This window comes from Theropithecus gelada, chromosome 9 (genome assembly GCF_003255815.1).
Source record: "Theropithecus gelada isolate Dixy chromosome 9, Tgel_1.0, whole genome shotgun sequence".
In the NCBI taxonomy this organism is placed as follows: domain Eukaryota; kingdom Metazoa; phylum Chordata; class Mammalia; order Primates; family Cercopithecidae; genus Theropithecus; species Theropithecus gelada.
The window spans coordinates 64639155-64660552 of record NC_037677.1 but is presented as its reverse complement, the minus strand read 5'-3'; the positions used below and the strand labels follow the sequence as shown (position 1 = coordinate 64660552).

The 21398-nt window shown below is 47.6% G+C and overlaps 1 protein-coding gene across 9 annotated transcripts in view; it reads left to right on the top strand.

Moving 5' to 3' along the window:
- Window positions 1-21398, top strand: part of HK1 (hexokinase 1) — a 130910-nt gene that overhangs the window by 66852 nt on the left and 42660 nt on the right. For all 9 annotated transcript variants that reach the window (XM_025395785.1, XM_025395782.1, XM_025395783.1 and 6 more), the window contains 2 exons: window positions 5992-6154; window positions 20077-20225. In XM_025395785.1, the coding sequence (XP_025251570.1) occupies window positions 5992-6154; window positions 20077-20225 (312 nt within the window). The remainder of the gene's footprint in view (window positions 1-5991; window positions 6155-20076; window positions 20226-21398) is intronic.

The window sequence follows — 21398 nt, the reverse complement described above, 5'->3', positions numbered from 1 at the left end:
GCTGGGAAGGTTACCAGTGGTTACTGGTGCCCCCTGCCACGACTGGCCTGTTCACTTGGGCATGCCCAGTCTTGAGTTTGTTTTTTGTGCATGTTCTGTTGAGAGCAGGAGCTGGGGCTGGGGTCGGGCACAGAAATGTGTGTGAGTTGAGTGCAGTGCCAGGCCATTGAGTTCTTTCCTTGGCTGGAGGGCTTTGAGCCAGGGAAGCTTGGCGAGGCTGTGTGCTCTCTGCTGATGACATGTCCTCCTGCTCTGCGGGGGTCCAACTTTGGGAGCCGCTGAGAGCTTCAAGGCCCCCTGGGTCCACAAGAAGGAGAATCCAGGACCAGTGTCTGGACAGTGTTTGAGCAGGAGCGCCCGCACTGTGCAGCCAGCCTGGCTACCCTCATAGGAAGGGCTCTTCCCTCTGGGCAGTGGTGGAGAGGCCCTGGAGGCTGGATGCGGGTTCTCGGCAGCCTCAGGCAAGAGTCTGAGGGACCCCACTGGGTGTCTGATGTCTGGTCTCTGGGACCAGGTGCCTTCCCATTTCCATCCCAGCCTGACCAGAGTCCCACGCACTCATGTCAGGCACCATGTTTGGGAGTGAGCATTTGAGGGCCTGGGTTCCTGTCATGACTCCTGGGAACCTCTGTCTTCTGATAGACATCCACAGACCCAGGCTTGTAGTGGAAGCAGCCAGAAGAGGTGCTGTGCGGTGTCCTCCCCATCCCCCAAATGGAGGGTGGGTGTTCTTCTGGCACTGACATTTGACCGGAGCAGTAAAGCAGTGGTGATTTGGAGGCAGCACCTAAGAGAAGGGGACAGGATTATAGAGATGTGTGTGTGTGTGTGTGTGTATGTGTGTGTGAGTATGCGTATGAGTACGTGTGTGTATGTGAGTGTGTGAGAGAGTGTGTGTGTGAGAGTGTGTGTGTAGAGAGGGGAAGAGGGGAAAAGGAAGGAGGAGAGAAAAGATCTGGAGATGCTGTGGAGAGGAGGACAGAAATAGAAAAGTTGAAAGGCCACAGACTTTGGCCAGATCCCCAAAGAGCAAGAGTCAGCCTTTCTTCCTGGGTTTCTGGCAGAGATCTGGAGCAAATGGGCAGGAGTGATTTCTCCGATGCCCTTTCTTCCTCCCTCTCTCCTTCTACCCACTGCCCATTCCCAGACTCTTTCCGACGGAGACAGGAGTGGTCCAGTGGAGTGCCAGGAGGGGCTAGTCTGAACGAGGAAGATACGTTTTGCTCAGTGAGGTGCTGGGTTCTCTGGGCCCCTGGAAGTTTTCTGCAGGTGTCTCTTGACATGTGCTTTTCTCCAGTGCCTCTAGGCCACCTAAAGGCCCACAGTCCAGAGGGGCATGTCTGCTGAGTCCTGCACCAGGTGCCTGCCTGACTGGGCAGTGTGCCAGGTACCAGGGAGCTGACTTCTCCCTTGGCAGCCCAGCCCCAGGCCTAGGGTCTTTGCTGGTTCGGTGGCCCCTTCTGATCTCCTGAGGACCAGTGGAAAGAAAGGGCTTCCCTTCACTGTCCTCATTCATGTAAGATCCAGGAGGCCCCGGTTTCAGTTCCAGCCTTGCCTCAACTGTACCCCCCTTTTGGCCCCAGTATTCATGTCTCTTCTGAGAGGGGTTGTACCCCATGATGACTCATGAACCTGAACGAAAGGAGGAAAACCCTCCCTCCATAGCAGCTTGAGGACGAGGCCGTCCTCCGTGTCTGCAGCCTGCTTTTTGATTTGAGCTTCTAAGCTTTGTTTGGGTTCAGCTTGATTGTCCTGAAACGTTGGGGTTTTTGGATCAGTGTCTGTGTGCTGAGCTGCACCTGGAGTTAGAAGGCAGGATAGCTGTGGAGTTATGGAGAGCTGCCTTTTCAAGAAGCTTCTGCTTGTCCAGCTGGAAAACCCCAACAGCTCTACTAGGATCTGCCTTCTGCAGAGCAGGGGACCAGCCTTCCTTAAGGGGCAGGGATGATTGTATGGAGGAGCCTTAGACTTGCAGGTATAAAACCTCACTCCCCCAGCTGTGTGCTTTGAACTAATCACTTAGCTTCTTGGACCCTTAGTTTCTGTGTCTGTAAAATGGGGATTAAGAACATCTCCCTGACAGTTTTGAAGGTTAAATGACATACTGGATCTTGATACACTGATATACTGTAAACCACAAGAGAATTATATAGTATTATTCCAGGACCCAGCATTTTTTGAATTCCTTCTTTGTGTCGAGCAACTGGGTGAGTTCCAAAGGTCTATTCAATATGTTTTCTTTCCCTGGGGAACTCACACGGTATCATAGGAGTTGGACAGCTCCTATGTGGATAATCATGATGTGTGGGGAGTGTGGTCGTTGGGGCATGTCCAAAATGCTGGAGTAGCAATGTGCCTTTTTAAAAATTAAAATTAAAAAAATTTTTTTGAGACGGAGTCTTGCTGCATTGCCCAGGCTGGAGTGCAATGGCGCGATCTTGTCTCACTGCAATCTCCTCCACCTCCTGGGTTCGAGCTATTCTCCTATCTCAGTCTCCCAAGTAGCTGGGATTACAGGCCTGCCCCACCATGCCCAGCTAATTTTTGTATTTTTGGTAGAGACCAGGTTTTACCACATTGGCCAGGCTGGTCTTGAACTCCTGACCTCAAGTAATCCACTCGCCTCGGCCTCTCAAAGTTTTGGGGTTACAGGCGTTAGCCACTGCTCCCGGCCTAAAATTAAAATTAAAAAATATTTTAGAGGTGCGATCTCACTATGTTGCTCAGGCTGGTCTTGATCTTTTGGATCTAAGCAATTCTCCTGCCTCGGCCTCCCAAAGTGCCAGGATACAGGCGTGAGCCACTGTGCCAGCTAGAAATGTGGCTTTTATTGTATGATCTTGCACTTGCTCCCCCATTCTCCACACAGCAGACACACAACTCTCATCATAGTTGTAATCAGTAAAGCTGTCCCAAGGCTCACTGTGCTGTGGGATTCCGCTTGTATTTGTTTATGTGGCTCATCAGGCCCTGTGTGGTTGAGCTCTGGCCAGTCTTCCCAGGCACACCGTCTGCTCGTTCATCACAAAACCACCCTCCCTCCCCTTTGGCCTTCACACATGCCCTTGCTTGTGCCTGGGAATGCTCTCCAACTTCGCCTCTCCAGGAAGCCGTCTCTTCCATGCTTGCACCATGGCTGTCTCTCCCCGCAGACCCAGGGCACTATAATGGCAAGGACTGCTGATGAGTGCCGCCAACCAGAGTAGGGCATGGCTTGTATCTCCTCCCAAGGGCCATGTTTCTGGCCATTTTCTTTTTCCTTTAAAACATATATATATATATGTTTTTTAAATATATATATGTTTTATATATATAAAGAGCCTTGTGTGCACATGTCTATATATATATATATATATATTTTTTTTTTTTTTTTTTTGATACTGGATCTCACTTTGTCACCCAAGCTGGGGTGCAGTGGCACGATCATAGCGCCCTGCAACCTCTGCTTCCCCAGCTCAAGCAATCCTCCTGCCTCAGTCTCCTGAGTAGCTGGGACTACAGGGGCGTATCACCACACCTGGCTAATTTTTGTATTTTGTTAGTGATGAGATTTCGCCATGTTGCCCAGGCTAGTCTCGAACTCCTGGCCTCAGGCAATCTGCCTGCCTTAGCCTCCCAAAGTGTTGGGATTATAGGTGTGAGCCACTGCTCCTGGCCAATTGTTAATTTTTTTTTTTTTTAGAGACAGTCTCACTCTGTCACTTAGGCTGGAGTGCAGTGGTGCAATCATGGCTCAGTGCAGCCTCAACCTCTTGGGCCCAAGTGATCCTCTTGCCTCAGCCTCCTGAGTAGCTGAGACTACAGGTGTGCATCACCACGCTGGGCTAATTTTTATTTTTTGTAGAGACGGGGGTGTTGCCCAGGCTTGTCTCAAACTCCTGGGCTCAAATGATCCTCCTGCCTTGGCCCTGCAAAGTTCTGGGATTACAGGTGTCAGCCTCCATGTCCGGCCTCTTCTGGCAATTTCTATTCTGGCTCTTGGTGGTTTCTGATTGCCCGTCTTTGAGCTGCTTTATTGTAAAGGGAAAAAGGTGGTAGGGCTAGTGGTTAGGAGTTGGGGCAAGGATCATCCTTGGGCGCAGAGAGTGTTGGCAGACACTTTGGGAGGCCTAGATGTGTGGATCACTTCAGGTCAGGAGTTTGAGACCAGCCTGACCAACATGGTGAAACCCTGTCTCTACTAAAAATACAAAAATTAGCACACCTGTAATCCCAGCCACTCAGGAGGCTGAGGCAGGAGAATCACTTGAACCCGGGAGGTGGAGGTTACAGTGAGCCAAGATTGTGCCACTGCATTCCAGCCTGGGTGACAGAGAGAGACTATGTCAAAAAAAAAAAAAAAAAACCCGAAAAACAAACAAACAAACAAAACACCACTGTTAAGGTATTTTCAGCCTTGTGGGGCTGTAAATCTGTCTCCCTATCCACTGGGAGCCTTCTGTGTGCAAGGCTCCATGTGAGGCACTGGGGAGGTCAAGGTGACACGCATGGAAAGCAGAGATCCAGGCCAGACCCTGCCTCCGGGTCAGTGCTGAAAGAGGGGTGATATCCAGCGTGAGGGACTTGGACATCTTCAGGAGGAAGTGACAGTTGATTTGAACTTTGAAGGTTAGGTGAGCTGGGAAGAAAAGGAAGGGCATTTCAGGTAGAGGTGACAGCAGAAGGAGGAGAGCCTGGAGCACCTACCAGGAATGGTAGAGGTGGTTTGGCCCGAGTTCAGAGAGCACAGAGCCACACCTGCAGAGGGTAGGTGCCTTGGCATTGAGGAGGCATTGCCAGGCTTTGGGCAGAGGCATGACTTGATTAGACTGCACTTTAAGAGGCTAATGCTACAGTGTGTAGAAGATGGGTTGGAAGGGAGAGACTGAAGACAAACTGTTACAGTGGATGATCATCAGCAATTCAGGCACACAGAGCAGCAGAAAGAGTGGATGGTGAAACACAAGGACCTTCCTCGGTGAACTCCACAGGGACTGTGCCATCAGGACAGGTGTCTAGCCCAATGCTAGGCACCTAGCTGGTGCCCAGTGAATACTTTTTGGGAGAATAAATGCGAAGATACCATGAAGGATGAACAACTAGTGATAGCCAGTGACAACCCAGGGTGCCTGAGGTTAGGAGCTGGGCAGCTTGAGGAGAACGGGGAACCTAGGAAGAGGAACAGGTTGGGTCAGGCCTGGTGAAGGATGGGAGTAGCCTGACTTGGAGGTACAGGGCCCATGGCCTGGCTCACGGGCCTAGCACATGTGTATGGGAGCCCAGGGGCTGTCTCCATACACTGAGGCTGGATTTAAGGTTTCTGCACTCTGGGCCTGCCACGATGTGTTCTCAGAAGAGTCCTAGCCCTTTGGCCACCATTTCTACCTTTCTAGAAGTCTTGCCCATGGATACCTACCAGTACTACTGTCTCATATTAATAATAATAACTGATGTTTATTGAGCACTTACGGTGTTCCAAGTGCTTCTTACTCATTTGAACTTATCCTATATGTTAGGTCCTATCTATCATCTCAGTTTTTCAGTTGAGGAAACTGAAATTCACACAGCTATTAAGCTGTGGGGCTAGCATTGAACCTAGTTGGCTGGCTCCAGAGTCCTTGTTCGTAGCCTCTCTGTCATTCCCATCCCAGCGAGAGTGAGCCAGCCAGTTCTCATTGAGGGAAGGAGGCTTGAGGTGTTCCTGATACTGGAGGAAACCTGCCTCCATCAAGTACTTGGGGGTTGAAGAGCAGCTTCCATGTCATATTTGAGGTTTGGAAAGGATCTTAGAGATATTGGGTTCATTTTACAGGCCAGGAACTAGGGCTCAGAGCATTTGCAAACCTGCTCTAGGTGACATGGTTGATGGCAGTTGAATGACCTTCCACCATGCAATGTGCCAGCGTGCGTGTTCCCGTGCCTGTGGGAGCTGGCTGTCTCAGTGGGTGGGTGCCTCACCCTGCCCTGTCCTCCCCCTCGACCTCACTCTCCTTCCTTCTCATTCTCCTCCAGATTGACAAGTATCTCTATGCCATGCGGCTGTCCGATGAAACTCTCATAGATATCATGACTCGCTTCAAGAAGGAAATGAAGAATGGCCTCTCCCGGGATTTTAATCCAACAGCCACAGTCAAGATGTTGCCAACATTCGTAAGATCCATTCCCGATGGCTCTGGTAAGTCTCTCACCCAGAGATTGAACCCTGAGGGCTAAATGTTCTGTGAAATCTTCCTTCGAACTTCATTTGTTCATACATTTGCTCATTCATTCATTCACCATTCCATCAGTCTGCTCTCCCATCCATCCATCCATCCATCCATCCATCCATCCATCCATCCACCCATCCATCCATCCATCCATCCAATATGTGTCTACTGAGTATCTACCATATGCCAGGCACTGGGGATACCATGGTTGGACAAGGCTGACCTGCTCTCATTGACTTTACTGTCTAGTGGCTTGTGATACTTTAGAAAGTATAGTGTTTATGGGTCTTGCAGATGCTGTGTGGGTTGCTTTTATGTCTTCAGAACATGAAGAACTCCAGAACAAATGAAGGGTCCATTTTAGGGAAATCTCTCCATCAGGGAATCAAAGCTTCCCTCTCTTCTTACCCCAGATAATAGCAATCCTAATGGACAGGTGGGTCTCAGACTTAGAGGCAGGGATTCCAGTCCCCCTTTGGACAGATTTCACAGATACAGAATTGAGGCAGCCCCCAAAACAAAGAAATACAAAGGGGAGGTAGAATTGAAAGAAAAATTTTATCCTTTCATTCTGCATCCTGTGGCTCATAGCCTGCAGTGGGGTGCTGGGGGAGGGCTCCCTGAAGATTGTCTGTTTCTCCTCCCCAGAGGAGTAGCATCAGCCACTGCACCTGGCTGAGTGGAGACTGGGAGGCTGCAGTCTGGCCTGTTCAGTGGAAGCTGTTCTCCCTGGTGGACCTGCAGTTACTAGTTTGTGGAGGTGAATGCTGTGCTTGCTCCAGCGTGGCGCCCTCACAGGAATCCCCTGTTAGCTGTGTTCTGTGCTCTAGGGTGGGGCTTACCTGCTCTAGGCAGCAGAGGGAGGGAGAGCAGGAGGAAGTCAGGTTGTGAGTACACACCCAATGAGTACAGGCCTTCACACACCCCAGAGATTTCTTCCCCGCCCTGGAGGCTCTTATTTAAACAAGTGATTTGGGGCATCTTGTATGCAGCCTGCAAAATGGACGCCAGGAAGCTGCAGCTGTTGCAGCTGACGTTCTTGAAAGATGGGCAAGTGGGAGTAGACTGGTTGCAGCAGGAAAAGACCTCTGCTGTCTGCCTGCAGTCATCTGAATGAGATTTGGGCACTGATAAAGAGGCCGTGTGCTGTTCACTGTGGCCGTGGGTGGGGTCTACTTCATGCTCACATATTAGCATGTGTATCTCTGATGTAAGCCTACTCCACCTCCACCCTTTTGTTTAGGTGTTGATTACTAGCACCTACTTTTAGCTTTTTAAGAACTACTGAAGAGATTCTGGTCATCAGAGTAAATAGACTGTGGTCTACCCTGGGTGTATTCTCTTGTCTCTGGCCGGAGAAGAAAGAACTTTATATATAGTTAACTCTTGCTTTTTCTCAGACATGGATGTCACCTATAGCCAGGAGCATTGGAACCTTTCCAGGATGAGGAGAGCTCTGTGGCACAGGCATGACTCTAACTGCTTCCAGCTGAGAGAAGAGGAATATGGGGGGGGAGGGGAGGGGGTATGGGCAGCGCCCAGGAGAGCACCTGCTTGGCTTTGCTTGGGAGAGCTCAGAAGGATATCTGATCCCTGGGAGGCACCTGGCCCTGCATGACTGGCTCAGAGCAGACACAGGGGAGGAGACGCTTCGCCTCCTTCCCATTGAGCCCTGCTCTCAAGCCAGCTCGAGTCCCAGGGACCTATGTCAGCAGGGGTGCTCTCCCTCTCTCCTTCGCAAACTGTTTCCAGGATTGAGGGTCTCAAAGTGTGATCCAAGTGCAATAGAAATCCAGCCGTTTGCCATATTGGCTACTCCTCCAAATAAGGCTCAGAACTCATACTCATTTGTGAAATTTATTTTTCACCCCCTTTTAGAGATTCATATAAATGGCACCCCCCCATTCCAAATATTTATGGGTGGGTTCAGTTCATGTGCCCCAGAGCCCACACTTTGCTTGGAATGGTTCCTACAGCCCCGCAAAGACCTAGCTGTTGATGCTAAGGACTTGGATCCTCGACCCCCAGTCCACTCCCTGCCCCTTCGTGTCGTGCTGGGCTTCCGGGCTTCCGGGCTTTCGGGCTTCCGGGCTTCCGTCTTCACCTCCCCCTCCCTCTGGGCTCCTTTATCATCCAAGAATCAGGAGATCCCTGGAGTAATCAGAATTTGGGCCCTCCTAATAGTAAATCCATAGTGCTGTTCCCTTTTCAAAATGTTAATCACTGCTTCAACTATAGTAATTAGTGACAGAATTAGTGGCAATCCCAAACCACGGAGGGATAAATTGGTGCTCACCGTGGTAGAGAAATGCCTAAGTGCTGATGTGATTTCCAAGGCAGAGGGAGGAAACAAGCTTTCCTTTCTCACTGACCTCGACCCTGGTTGACTAGACACAGAGTTTCGGAACTCAACTGACTTTCCAGAAGCATTTCTGAAGACATATCTGATACATACATTCTGATACCTATCAGCCCATTTTTAATTAGTTTTTTTCTCTTTTGGACATTTTTTTATGGCCAGGTGAGTTTTTTTGTTTTTGATATTTTGTAGAGATAGGGTTTTGCCATGTTGCCCAGACTGGTCTCGAACTCCTAGGCTCAGGCGATCCTCCCACCTCCCAAAGTGCTGGGATTACAGGCGTGAACCACTACACCTGGCTTGTTTTTATTTTTATTTTTCAGTTGCTCTTCAGTAATCTGTACATCATTAAAAATCCCCAGAAACCTAAAGTGGCTTTTTGCTGCTGCATATCATTTCTGAGGTAGTGGATGAATGAATAATAAAGAAGGAAACTATTGAAGCCTTTTAACACTGGTGATTTGGCTAAATAGAATTCCCTCTTCAAAGCTACTGTAGGGAGCAAGGGAAAACATCCCCTTTGCCTTCTGAATGTTGGCTGAAAAATCAGCTCACAAAAGGCAGATTAATAGGAGAAAGGGCATGCACATTTGTTAACATGCATGTGGGAGAATCACAGACTGATTACCCAAGTATCCTGGTGGGGCCCAGATACTTACATTTCCTCTTTTTTTTTTTTTGAGACGGAGTCTTGCTCTGTTGCCCAGGCTGGAGTGCAGTGGCACGATCTTGGCTCACTACAAGCTCTGCCTCCCAGGTTCAAGTGATCCTCCTGCCTCAGTCCTCCTAAGTAGCTGGGATTATAGGCACCTGCCACCATGCCCGGCTAATTTTTGTATTTTTAGTAGAGATGGGTTTTTGCCATGTTGGCCAGGCTGGTCTCGAACTCCTGACCTCAGGTGATCCACCCACCTCAGCCACCCAAAATACTGGGATTACAAGTGTGAGCCACCGTGACCAGTCACATTTTCTCTTTTCAGAGGGGAGGCAGGAGACAGGGAACAGTAAATGATTACTAAGGAGAATGAAGGCATCAGGGAACAGAGATTAGCCAGTACCGGTTCTCTTTGGAATTGAATAAGAGACAGATTTTTTTTTTTCTTTTTTTGAGACAGTCTCGCTCTGTCGCCCAGGCTGCAGTGTAGTGGCATGATCTCGGCTTACTGCACCATCCGCCTTCTGGGTTCAAACAATTCTCCTGCTTCAACTTCCTAAGTAGCTGGGATTACAGGCACGCACCACCACGCCAGGCTAATTTTTGTATTTTTAGTAGAGACGAGGTCTCACCATATTGGTCAGGCTGGTCTCAAACTCCTGACCTTGTGATCTGCCCGTCTTGGCCCCTTAAAGTGCTGGGATTACAGGCGTGAGCCACCACGCCCGGTTTAGGAACAGACATCTTTAAAAACATCCATTCAGGTGTGGTCAGATGCTTCAGTCTTCTTTTCTGCAATAGATAATGAGATAACAGGGAGGATAAGGATAAAGTTCACCTTGGAGGGTCTGTGTGGGCTTTATGTAGATAGGAGACAAGCATTTTCCAGCATCTGTTGATCTTTAAGGGCCTTTAGTTCAAAATACTTATTATACGAGGGAGCCATATTTTGGGGTGAAATATTGGTTTCCCTCACTACCCAGTCTCTTGGGAATTGCTTTCCCTCTGTGCCCAGCCTCCTGCATTCGCGAAGTGTCCTGTTTTTCTCCTTTTCTCATTTATACCTAAGGATATTGTAAGCACTAATTAGAAAGCTTTTGGAGGCTAAATAGGAATCGATATTTCTTGGTTTTGGCTTCATTGTTCCTAGCACAGTCTTTACCCAAAAGAGAAGTTTTTATCCAAAGGAGAAGTAAAAAAAAATATTTTCTGGAAGCTTGGATGTGCCATTATCTTTTTTCACGCAAAACAGAGCCATTTACAGTGTAGTCACGGTTATTTTGGGACCCTAAATATTCATACTACTGTTTTCCAGTCAACGGAAGGAAAATATTTACCTTCTCTTCTTGCAGCATTTGGGTGGTCTCGGTTTTCTTATATGGAAAGATTGCTGGGTTATCTCAAATATTCTCTCCATCTGTGAAACCTCCTGAGTGTCTCGTGTTCTCGTCAGGTTTTTGAAGAAGATGTGGAGTTCCCATCATGCAGCTGGATTGTAGATGGGCAGGAATGCCTGTGTATCTCATGTACAGAATTAATTCATTGAGGCTGGGCATGGTGGCTCATGCCAGTAATCCCAGCACTTCGGGAGGCTGAGGCAGGCGGATCATCTGAGGTCAGGAGTTTGAGACTGGCCTGGCCAATATGGCGAAGCCCTGTCTCTACTAAAAATACAAAAATTAGCTAGGCGTGGTGGCCCGTGCCTGTAATCCCAGCTACCTGGGAGGCTGAGGCACGTGAATCACTTGAACCTGGGAGGCGGAGTTGCAGTGAGCCAGAGCCGAGATCACGCCACTGCACTCCAGCCTGGGCTACAGAGACTCTGTCTCAAAAAAAAAAAAAAAAAAAAGAATCAATTCATTGAGCTGGACTCAGGCAGGCATTTCCTGCAGGCAGAGTTTTTGCTTGCCCTGTATTCCAGCACAGGCTGGTACTTGAGACACATCTGTCCTGTGTTTGTTTTCCATTATTTGCTGGTAATAATGGCTGTCATTAGAAAGTGGAGAATTGCCAGTAGCCCTTCAGATGTTTTGTTTAATGACCGTTCTCTGGAGCGGTTCTCCCGGCTTCAGTGGAAATGGGAAATGTGAGGAAAGGTCACAAGTAGGAGGCCCCAGTAGCAGGAAGGAAGGTTTGAGACCAAAGATTGAAAGAGGAAGTTGGGAGAACACCTATTACTGTAGAAAGAGGCTGAGCTTATAGCCAAAGAGAAAGGGAAATAAAAATCTAGAACACTGAATCAGTCTCTGGGTGTGCCACTCCCAAACTGTGTGACCTTGGAGAAGCCATTTAACTTCCGAGCCTCCATTTCCTCATGTGTAAAATGGCCACGGTAATCCCTGCCCTGCCTGCCTTACCAGGCTATCATCAGGATCAAATGAGAGTCTTTGGAAACTGCAAACCACCATGAGTTATGGTGGGTCATCATCATCCTCATCCGTCTTATGATATAATAACTGGCTTTGTAAGAATTCCTTGGAAAAATCTTTCCCAACCAATGGAGCCAGTCCAAGGAACCCACCCAGCAGGCCTGAATGTGTAAGCCGAGCCCCTGCAGGAAGGATGCAGAGTTTTTCAGGATTCGCTGGCATCTCTGTGATGTTACAGGGGAAGGAGGCAGAGAAAAGGGGCAAGCCAAGGCAGGCTGTCTCACCCCCACCCCTGAGCTAGCCACACAAAATGTGGGGGAGACGACGGCAGGCTACAGCTCCAGTCCCTCAGCAAGGCGGTGACTGGACATGACAGCTCTGAATCAAGGAGCCAACCCGAGGTAAAAGGGACTGATAGGGCCCTTTTGTTATGGAGGGCACGTGGGTATTTGGGGGATTCATTTCCTGACAAAGAATATTGAACTTGGAAACCTTCTGGTTGTAACTGAAAGAAATCTAACTCAAATTTGTTCAAGAAAAAAAGAGAATTCTAGTTTCCTCTAACTGGGAAGTCTCACTGTGAGTTGACTTCTGTATCTAGGGATTCATCTGTCTCTTACTAGTTCAGTCAGCTCCTTTCCTGTGTGTTGGCTTCCTTCATAGGCCATCTCTCCTCTTACAGGGGTGGGGCCGACCCCTGCAGCCCTAGGCTGAGCCCTCCCCTTATAGCCAGCGATCTCCGTGCAAAGAGCAGGCCTTGCTCCCCGTGGGACCTGGGATGGTCTTGGAGAGGGCTGTGATTGGCTGACTTGGGTCATGTGCCCATGCTGAACCAATCACGATGGACAAGATGGGTGACTTGGGACACCCCTGGAGCCCATGCCTAGATCACACATTGGTACCCCTGGAGCTAGAGTGGGGTTATACATTATGGCTTCGGATTCAAATGCTGACTCTGCCACTTACTGGTTGTGTGTTTGGACAAGGTATCTAACCCCTCTTTACCTTTACTTGCTCATCTGTAGAGTGGGCGTCATGACAGTACTGACTTCATAGGGTTGCGAGGATTGAAAGTAAAAGGATACGTGTAAGCACTTAGTGATTGGTACAGAAAGACTCAGTGAATGTTAGCTGATGGACGGTCAAATAAAATGTTTCTGATATTCTAGTGACTCACTCACCTGTGAGGAGCCACTTCATACTGAATTCAATTTTTTCAATTTTTTTTGAGACAAAATCTTGCTCTGTTACCCAGGCTGGAGTGCAGTGGCACGATCTCGGCTCACTACAACCTCCGCTTCCTGGGTTCAAGCGATTCTCCCGCCTCAGCCTCCTGAGTAGCTGGGATTACAGGCGCCTGCCACTATGTGTATTTTTAGTAGAGACAGAGTTTCTCCATGTTAGCCAGGCTGGTCTCAAACTCCTGACCTCAAGCGATCCATCCGCCTCAGCCTCCCAAAGTGCTAGGATTACGGGCATGATCCACCGCGCCCGGCCGAATTCAATTTTTTAACCTAGTGGTGGTGTAAAGTACTATTGGAGTTAGGACTCCAATGGGAACCCAAAGAAAATTCTATATTGATTTGAACAATGCCACAAAGTCAGGGTCAGAATTTCCACCACATCTATGATACCTGCTTCCCAGCATTCTCCCTTGTTCTCTCTCTTTCCTTTGGACCACAAATAATTTAAAACCAGTGGCTTCATGTGATATATACATATAATGGAATATAATCGGTTCATAAAAAGGAATGAGGTACTGATCCAGGCTACAGCATGGATGAGCCTCGAAAACCTTATGCCGGGTGGAAGAAGCCAGACACCAAGGACCTAATATTGTGTGATTCCATTTATATGAAATGTCTGGAATAGGAGCATCTGTAGATCAGAAAGTACATTAGTGGTTGCTGGGAGATAGAGAGGTTGGGAGGAAATGGTGAATGGTTGTTAATGGGTGTGGAATTTCTTTTGGGGTGATGAAAATTTTCTAAAATTAGATAGTGGTGATGGTTGCACAACTCTGTAAATATGCTGAAAACCGCTGAATTTTTCACTTTAAAATGGGTAAAAATTGCATGCTGTGTTAATTATATCTCAGTAAAACTGTTATTAAAAAAAACAACCAACTGATACGTGAAATAGTAAGAAGTATACATGTTGGTCTCTGCCCCTAGTCTCTAGCATTTAGCTTCTAAAACCCTTGTAATTTCCTGAGTGATAGAGGTGCTAGGAGAATCTTTGATCCTGGTCCTGACGCAGAGCTCCTAAATCCCTTGGAATTTCCTGGGTGATAGGAGAGTGTCTTTTGTCCCTTGGTGGGCCCCTGGATAGCCTCAGGATGGGGGTGGTTGCCAGGGAAACCAACCATGTGATCAGAGGGTTGCTGTCAACCCCAACCCCCATGCCGCCTCCAGGGAGGGAGAGAGCCTGAAAATAGAGCGAATAAACCAATGGTCGATGATTTAATCAATCACAACTCTGTAATGGTGCTTCTACAGAAACCTGAAACAGGCCAGGTATGATGGCTAACGCCTGTAATCCCAGCATTTTGGGAGGCCCAGGCGGGTGGATCGCTTGAGCCTAAGAGTTTGAGACTAGCTTGGGCAACATGGTGAAACCCTGTCACTACACAAAATACAAAAAAGTTAGCCAGGTGTGGTGGCACATGCTGGTAGTTCCAGCTACTCGGGAGGTTGAGGTGGGAGGATCGCTTGAGCTCTGGAGGTTGAGGCTGCAGTAAGCTGTGATCATGCAACTGCACTGCACTCCAGCCTGGGTGAAAGAGTGAGACCCTGTCTCAAAGAACAAACAAACAAACAAACAAAACCAAAAAAAAAAAAAAAAAAGCAAAAAGAAAAAAACCTAAAATGACTGAGTTCTGGTAGCTTCTGGCTAGCTGAACACATGGAGGTTCCTGGGTGCCACATCTGGAGAGGGCATGGAAGCTCCCGCCCTTTCTCCCATGCCCCTCCCTGTGCATCTCTTCCATCCAGTTCTTCATCTGTATTTATTGTAATATCCTTGATAGTAAATATGTAAATGTAAGTGGAGTGTTTTTCTGGGTCTGTGAGCTGCTCTAGCAAACTAATGGAACCTAAGAAGGGGGTTGTAGGAACCCCGATTTATAGTGGTGAGCCAGAAGCACAGGCCACAACCTATGCTTGTGACTGGTGTCTGAATTTGCGGGGGAGGGCAGCCTCGTGTGAACGAGCCCTCAACCTGTGGGATATGATGCTGTCTCCAGGTAGCTAGTGAAAGAATTGAATTGAATTAGAGAGCATGGAGCTGGTGTTCACTGGAGAATTCACTGCAGAATTACTTGCTTGGTGTGTAGGGAAAAACCCACGTGCATCCAGGGTCTCAGGTGTGTTCTGTGTTGTGGTGAGTAGAGAAAAGGAAAAACATACTCTGGTTTTTCCTCTGTGTGTATCTCACATGATGGCATAACTGCTTTGTGCTTAATAAACAGCAAGCAGGGGTGCTGCGTTAGTCCGTTTTCATACTGTTACAAAGAACTGCCTAAGACTGGGTGATTTATAAAGGAAAGAAGTTTAGTTGACTCACAGTTCAGCATGGTTGGGGAGGCCTCAGGAAACTTACAATCATGGTGGAAGGAGAAAATGCATCTTCCTCACAGGTGACAGGAAGGAGAAGTGCTGAGCGAAGGGAGAAGAGCTCTTTGTAAAACCATAAGATCTTGTGAGAACCCACTCATTATCACGAGAACAGCATGGGGAAACCACATCCATGATTCAGTTACCTTCACCTGGTCTCTTTCTTGATATGTGGGCATTATGGGGGTTACAACTCAAGATGAGATTTGGGTGGGGACACAAAGCCTAACCATTCAAGGTGCCTTGAATGAATGAATGGACTACCAGTCCCTGTGGCTAGGCAGCTACCAAGCATTTGCTGAGCTGTCCTGGGTGCCAAGGACAGAGAATCCCAAACTGTGGTCTTTCCCTCGAGGAACCTGAGAAAGAAGTTAGGAACAGGCCGCGCGCAGTGGCTCACGCCTGTAATCCCAGCACTTTGGGAGGCCAAGGCAGGTGGATCACCTGAGGTCAGGAGTTTGAGACCAGCCTGACTAACATGGCAAAATCCCATCTCTACTACAGAATACAAAAATTAGCCAGGCACGGTGGTGGGCACCTAAAATCCTAGATACTCGAGAGGCTGAGGCAGGAGAATCGCTTGAACCCGGGAGGCAGAGGTTGCAGTGAGCCAAGATCACGCCATTGCACTCCAGCCTGGGCAACAGAGCAAGACTCCCTCTCAAAAAAAAAAAAAAAAAAAAAGATAGGAACAGTGACATTCAATGTGAGAATTCCTTGGTTTGTTATTTATTTCTTTATACCTTCATTAATTCCACAAGTATTTGCTCAGTTTTTACCTACATTCCAAACACCATTGTAAGTTCCAGAAATATAGCATTGTCAGGGCTTATAGCTGGTTAGAATCAAATACAAAATAAGTCAGCTTTATAAAAGAGAACTCTCTTTGTTAAAAACAGAAAGCAAACCTTATTTTGTGTTAAAAATCAAAAGCTCAAGGGACCCAGAATAGCCAAAGCAATCATGAAAAGAAGAACAAAGTTGAAGGAATTTCACTGCCAGTTTCAAATTTTTCAGCAAAGCAACAGTAATCAAGACATGGTGGTACTGTCATGAAGGTGGACATGTAGACTAATGGAACAGAATAGAGAGTTCAGAAATAAATGCATACAGGCTGAGTGTGGTGGCTCACACTTGTAATCCTAGCGCTTTGGGAGGCCGAGGCTGGTGGATCACCTGAGGTCAGGAGTTTGAGACCATCCTGGCCAACATGGTGAAACCCCGTCTCTACTAAAAATACAAAAAAATTAGCCAGATGTGGTGGCACATCCCTGTAATCCTAGCTACTTGGGAGGCTAAGGCATGAGAATTGCTTGAACCCGGGAGGTGGAGGTTGCAGTGAGCCGAGATCACGCCAGTGCATTCCAGCCTGGGTAACAGAGTGAGACTTCATCTCAAAAAAATAAATAAATAAATGCATATATTACGGTCAGTTGATTTTTGACAAGAGTGCTAGGACTATTCAATGAGGGAAAGAATAGTCCTTTCAGCAAATGGTGCTGGGACACTGAATATCCACATGCAAAAGAATGAAGTTTGACCTACACCTCATACCATGTACAAAATTAACTTGAAGTGGATCAAATACCTAAATGTGGGAGCTAAAACTGATAAAACTCTTAGAACGAAATACAGGTGTGAGTCTTTGTGACCTTGGATTTGGCAATAGAGTCTTAGCTACAACTCCAAAAGCGCAAACAATAAAAGAAAAAACACATAAAATTGGACTTCATCAAAATTTAAAACTTGGCCAGGCGTGGTGGCTCATGCGTGTAATCCCAGCACTTTGGGAGGCCAAGCAAGAGGATCACTTGAGCCAGTTTGAGACCAGCCTGGGCAACACAGTGAGACCTTGTCTCCACAAAAAATAAAAAATTAGCCAGGTGTGGTCATATGCCTGTAGTCCCAGCTACTTGGGAGGCTGAGGTTGGAGGATTTCTTGAGTCCAGGAGGTCAAGGGTGCAGTGAGCCATGATTGCACCATTGTACTCCAGCTTGGGCAACAGAGCAAGACCCTGTCTCAAACACAACAACAACAAAAATGAAAACATTTGTCTTCAAAGGATACCATGAAAAAAAGAAAAGACAATCCACAGAATGGGAGAAAATATTTGCCGGTCGTATGTCTGATAAAGGATTTATATCTAGGACATAAAAAAAAAACTTTTACAACTCAACACATAATAAAAGACAAATGAGGCCGGGTGCGGTGGCTCACGCCTGTAATCCTAACACTTTGGGAGGCCAAGGCGGGCGGATCACGAGGTCAGGAGTTTGAATAAATGAACAATAAAATGTATTATATCCATAGAGTGTAACAGTCAGCCATTAAAAGGGATAAAGTCTCATATGCACTATAACATGATGAACCTTAAAAACATTTTGCTGAGTGAAATGAGCCAGTCATACAAGGTCATATACTGTATAATTTCTTTCTTCTTTGTGTTTTTGAGACAGGGTCTCACTCTGTCACCCAGGCTGGCGTGCAGTGGTGTGATCTCAGCCCACTGCAACCTCTGTCTGTTGGGCTCAAGCGATTCTCCTACTTCAGTCTCCGAGTAGCTGGGATTATAGGCACACACCATCATGCCCGTCTAATCTTTCTTTGTATTTTTGATAGAGACAGGGACTCACCATATTACCCAGGTTGGTCTCAAACTCCTGAGCTCAAGCTATCCACCCGCCTCAGCCTCCCAAAGTGCTAGGATTACAGGCATGAGCCACCACGCCTGGCCACTGTATGATTTCATTGATATGAAATGTCCAGAAGAGGTAAATCTATAATAACAGAAAATAGATTAGTGGTTGCCTAGGGATGGAGAAGGATGAGGGGCTTGGGAGGTGATAGTTAAAGGGTACAGAGTTTCTTTTTGAAATAATGAAAATGTTATAAAACGGGCTGTGCAGTTGGTTGCATAAATCCGAATATGCTGAAAACTATTGAATGGTATACTTTAAATGGATGAATTTTATGGTATGTGATTTAAATTTCAATAATACTGTTACATAAGATATAATAATAAAGATATTTGCCTACCTAGGAAAATGAGATACCCCAAAGCAGTCTAGTATTTACTGCCATAGGATTAAGGGCTTGGTGGATCATGGGCTCTGGAAGGCAGGGGTGGCTGTCACCTCTGGCAAGATAGATATTAGGACAGTGGGGATGTCACCTTAGCATCACGAGTGAAACAGATCTGAACTGATTTTTCTGGGAGCATCGTGAGGGTAGCTAATGAGATGAAGGGTGCAGAATGTTTGGTTGTGGCTTAATGGTTGGAACTTTGCCCGTGGCCACCTGCCTTTGCTGTCTGGTGGTCTCGGTGTACAGTCTTGCTCTCTCCCTGTGAAGCCCACCCCTGTGCTGTACATGTTGCTCCCGAGGGAGGTAACTATAGCAGGCCAGTACTTTGGCCACTGGTACTTTTATGTGACCAAGAGGGAATTCTGTTAAAAGCACCCCCTGGGTGGAAACGACCCAAGAGTCCATCGATAGATGAAAGGATAAACAAAATGTAGTGGATCCATACAATGGAATATTATTCAGTCTTAACAAGGAATGAGGCCGGGCGTGGTGGCTCACGTCTGTAATTCCAGCACTTTGGGAGGCCAAGACGGGTAGATCACCTGAGGTCAGGAGTTAGAGTGGCCAGGCCAACATAGTGAAGCTCTGTCTCTACTAAAAATAAAAAATTTAGCTAGGCATGCTTGCGGATGCCTGTAATCCCAGCTACTTGGGAAGCTGAGGCAGGAGAATCACTTGAACCTGGGAGGCGGAGGTTGCAGTGAGCTGAGATTGCACCTCTGCACTCCAGCCTGGGTAACAAGAGTGAAGCTCTGCCTCAAAAAAAAAAAAAAAAAAAAAAAAAAGAAAAGAAAAGAGAAAAGGAATGAAATTCTGTTGGGGGCAGGGTGGCTCATACCTGCCTATAGTCCCTGTTACTTGAGAGGCTGAAGTGGGAGGATCTTGGGAGCCCAGGAGCTTGAGACTGCAGTAAGCTTTGATCACACCACTATACTCTAGCCCAGGTGACAGAGCAAGACCCTGTCTGTATTAATTTTTTAAAAAAGGGTAAAATTCTTCAAATATGGATGAACCTTGAAAACATTACGCTAAGAGGAATAAGCCGGTCACAAAAAGACAAATAACTGTGATTCTTCTTGTATGAAATACCCAGAATAGGCAAGTTCATAGAGACAGAGAGTAGAATCATGGATGCTGGGGACTGACAGTGAGGGCAAATGGAAGTTATTGCTTAATGGTTATAGAGTTTGTGTTGGGGTGATGAAAAAGTTTTGAAAATAGTGGTGATGGTTGCACAACATTGTGAATGTACTTAATGCTACTGAATTGTGCACCTGAAAATGGTTGCAGTGGTAAATTTTATGCTATGTGTATTTTACCACAATGATAAAACACAACCCTGTGGAGTGAGTGGAGGCCTGGAGTAATTGATGTCAGAGCTGACATGCAGAGACCCAAGGCACTGGGTGGACCTCAGATGTAGGGCTTTGTCTCAGTTGAAATGCTGTGTGATTTTTTATTTCTGCATAGCAGTGCTGTTTTTGAAATAGGTTAAGAAACTAGAGAAACATGGGGTGGGAATTTGTACTTAATTCAGTACTTCCATTCCCCTATAGTCAGAAGGAAGAGACTGGGATTGCTTGAAGCTATTTCTGTCTAAGGACTCCATGGTAGGATAGGGTTTCTCTTGCCTACTCTGCGTATATGGCAGTGGTTGGATGAAGTTTGCATGATTGCTGCTTTCTGGCTGATAACAGCATGTGGCAGGGGGAGGCAGGCAGGGCCTATGCCCTGCTAGGAAGCGGGCATGGTATGTGGCTTCCCCTTAACATTTGAATCTGATGTGATACCTGTTGTCGCCCTAAACAGAAAAGGGAGATTTCATTGCCCTGGATCTTGGTGGGTCTTCCTTTCGAATTCTGCGGGTGCAAGTGAATCATGAGAAAAACCAGAATGTTCACATGGAGTCCGAGGTTTATGACACCCCAGAGAACATCGTGCACGGCAGTGGAAGCCAGGTGGGTCCCTGCTCCCTCCGGGTCACCCCATTGGACCAGCATCCTCTCGGTTACCTACAGGAACCAGGCCTCAAAGCACTGGCATCCCCAGCCCCTGGAAGACGCTTGCTGGAAAGAGTCTGTCATAGATGCATATGTAAAAGGATTCCTGGGCAGAGGATGTGACAGCCTGCGTGGGGGCTCTGCTTAAACAGAGGCCCTCTGTCTGGGTAAACTGATGTGGTAGAAGTGGGCTGCTTGGACTTGCAGAGTCTGGGTTTGAGGAGGGAGGTCCCGCAGCTCTGTTGGGTAAATACACTCATTCCCTATGGATCCTGGGGTCAGTTCCCCAGTGCAGTTTTAGCAGAGCCCCAGGTGAAAATGTCCCTTTTTCCTGGTCATTGGCCTCACCCACTTACTGGAGGCCCAGGCCTTGTAGGGTATAACTATGGCCTTGTCCAAGGGCAGGATTGAGGACTCACGGCTCTGGGCTTCTTGATACTTGATTTGGAATAGCATCGTTCAAGCCCTTGACACAGAAAGCAGAGGAAGCAGGGAAATCCCAGTCTCCTCCTTTCACACTCCTGTTGGTGCTCCCCACACTGGGCCCCCAGGAAGGGCTGCCCCTCCTCACTGTCCTTCCTCCCTCCCCAAGGGGCTGTGGGCATGCCTATGAAGAGCCTGTTCACTTGCTCCCTCCTGTCTGGGTAGGGGGAGTGGTGGGTCTGTAGCTCGCTGAGGACCCTGTGATCAGGGCTCAGGCAGCCCACTGCAGGTTTTCAGTCATTTCTGGGTCCCTAAGCCCATCGTGGGACAGGGGTGCACTCCTCTTCTCTCCTGTAGGTGTTCTGGCTCCTCCAGTCTGGCTCGTCTCCTGAGTTGTGGCTGCTGTCCAGCATATGTACTCAGAGCTGGCCAAATGTTTGCTTTAAGGAGGGTGTGCTCACCGCAAGGTTCATGACTAGGATCTCCAGGGTACTCTTTTGTTCTGGGGTGGACTTTGAGACGAGACCCGGGAGCCTTCTCCTCTTGACTCTGCTTTGCTCTTAAGTTCCTGTGGGTGGAACCTGGAGCAATCCACCAAGCCTTTTCTTTGTCCAAGAGACAAGGGCTAATCCTGGCTAACCTGCTCCCTGGGGTTTTGGTTCAGAGCCCTTCAGATTATGTCACAGTGAGTGTCACAGTTGACACTGT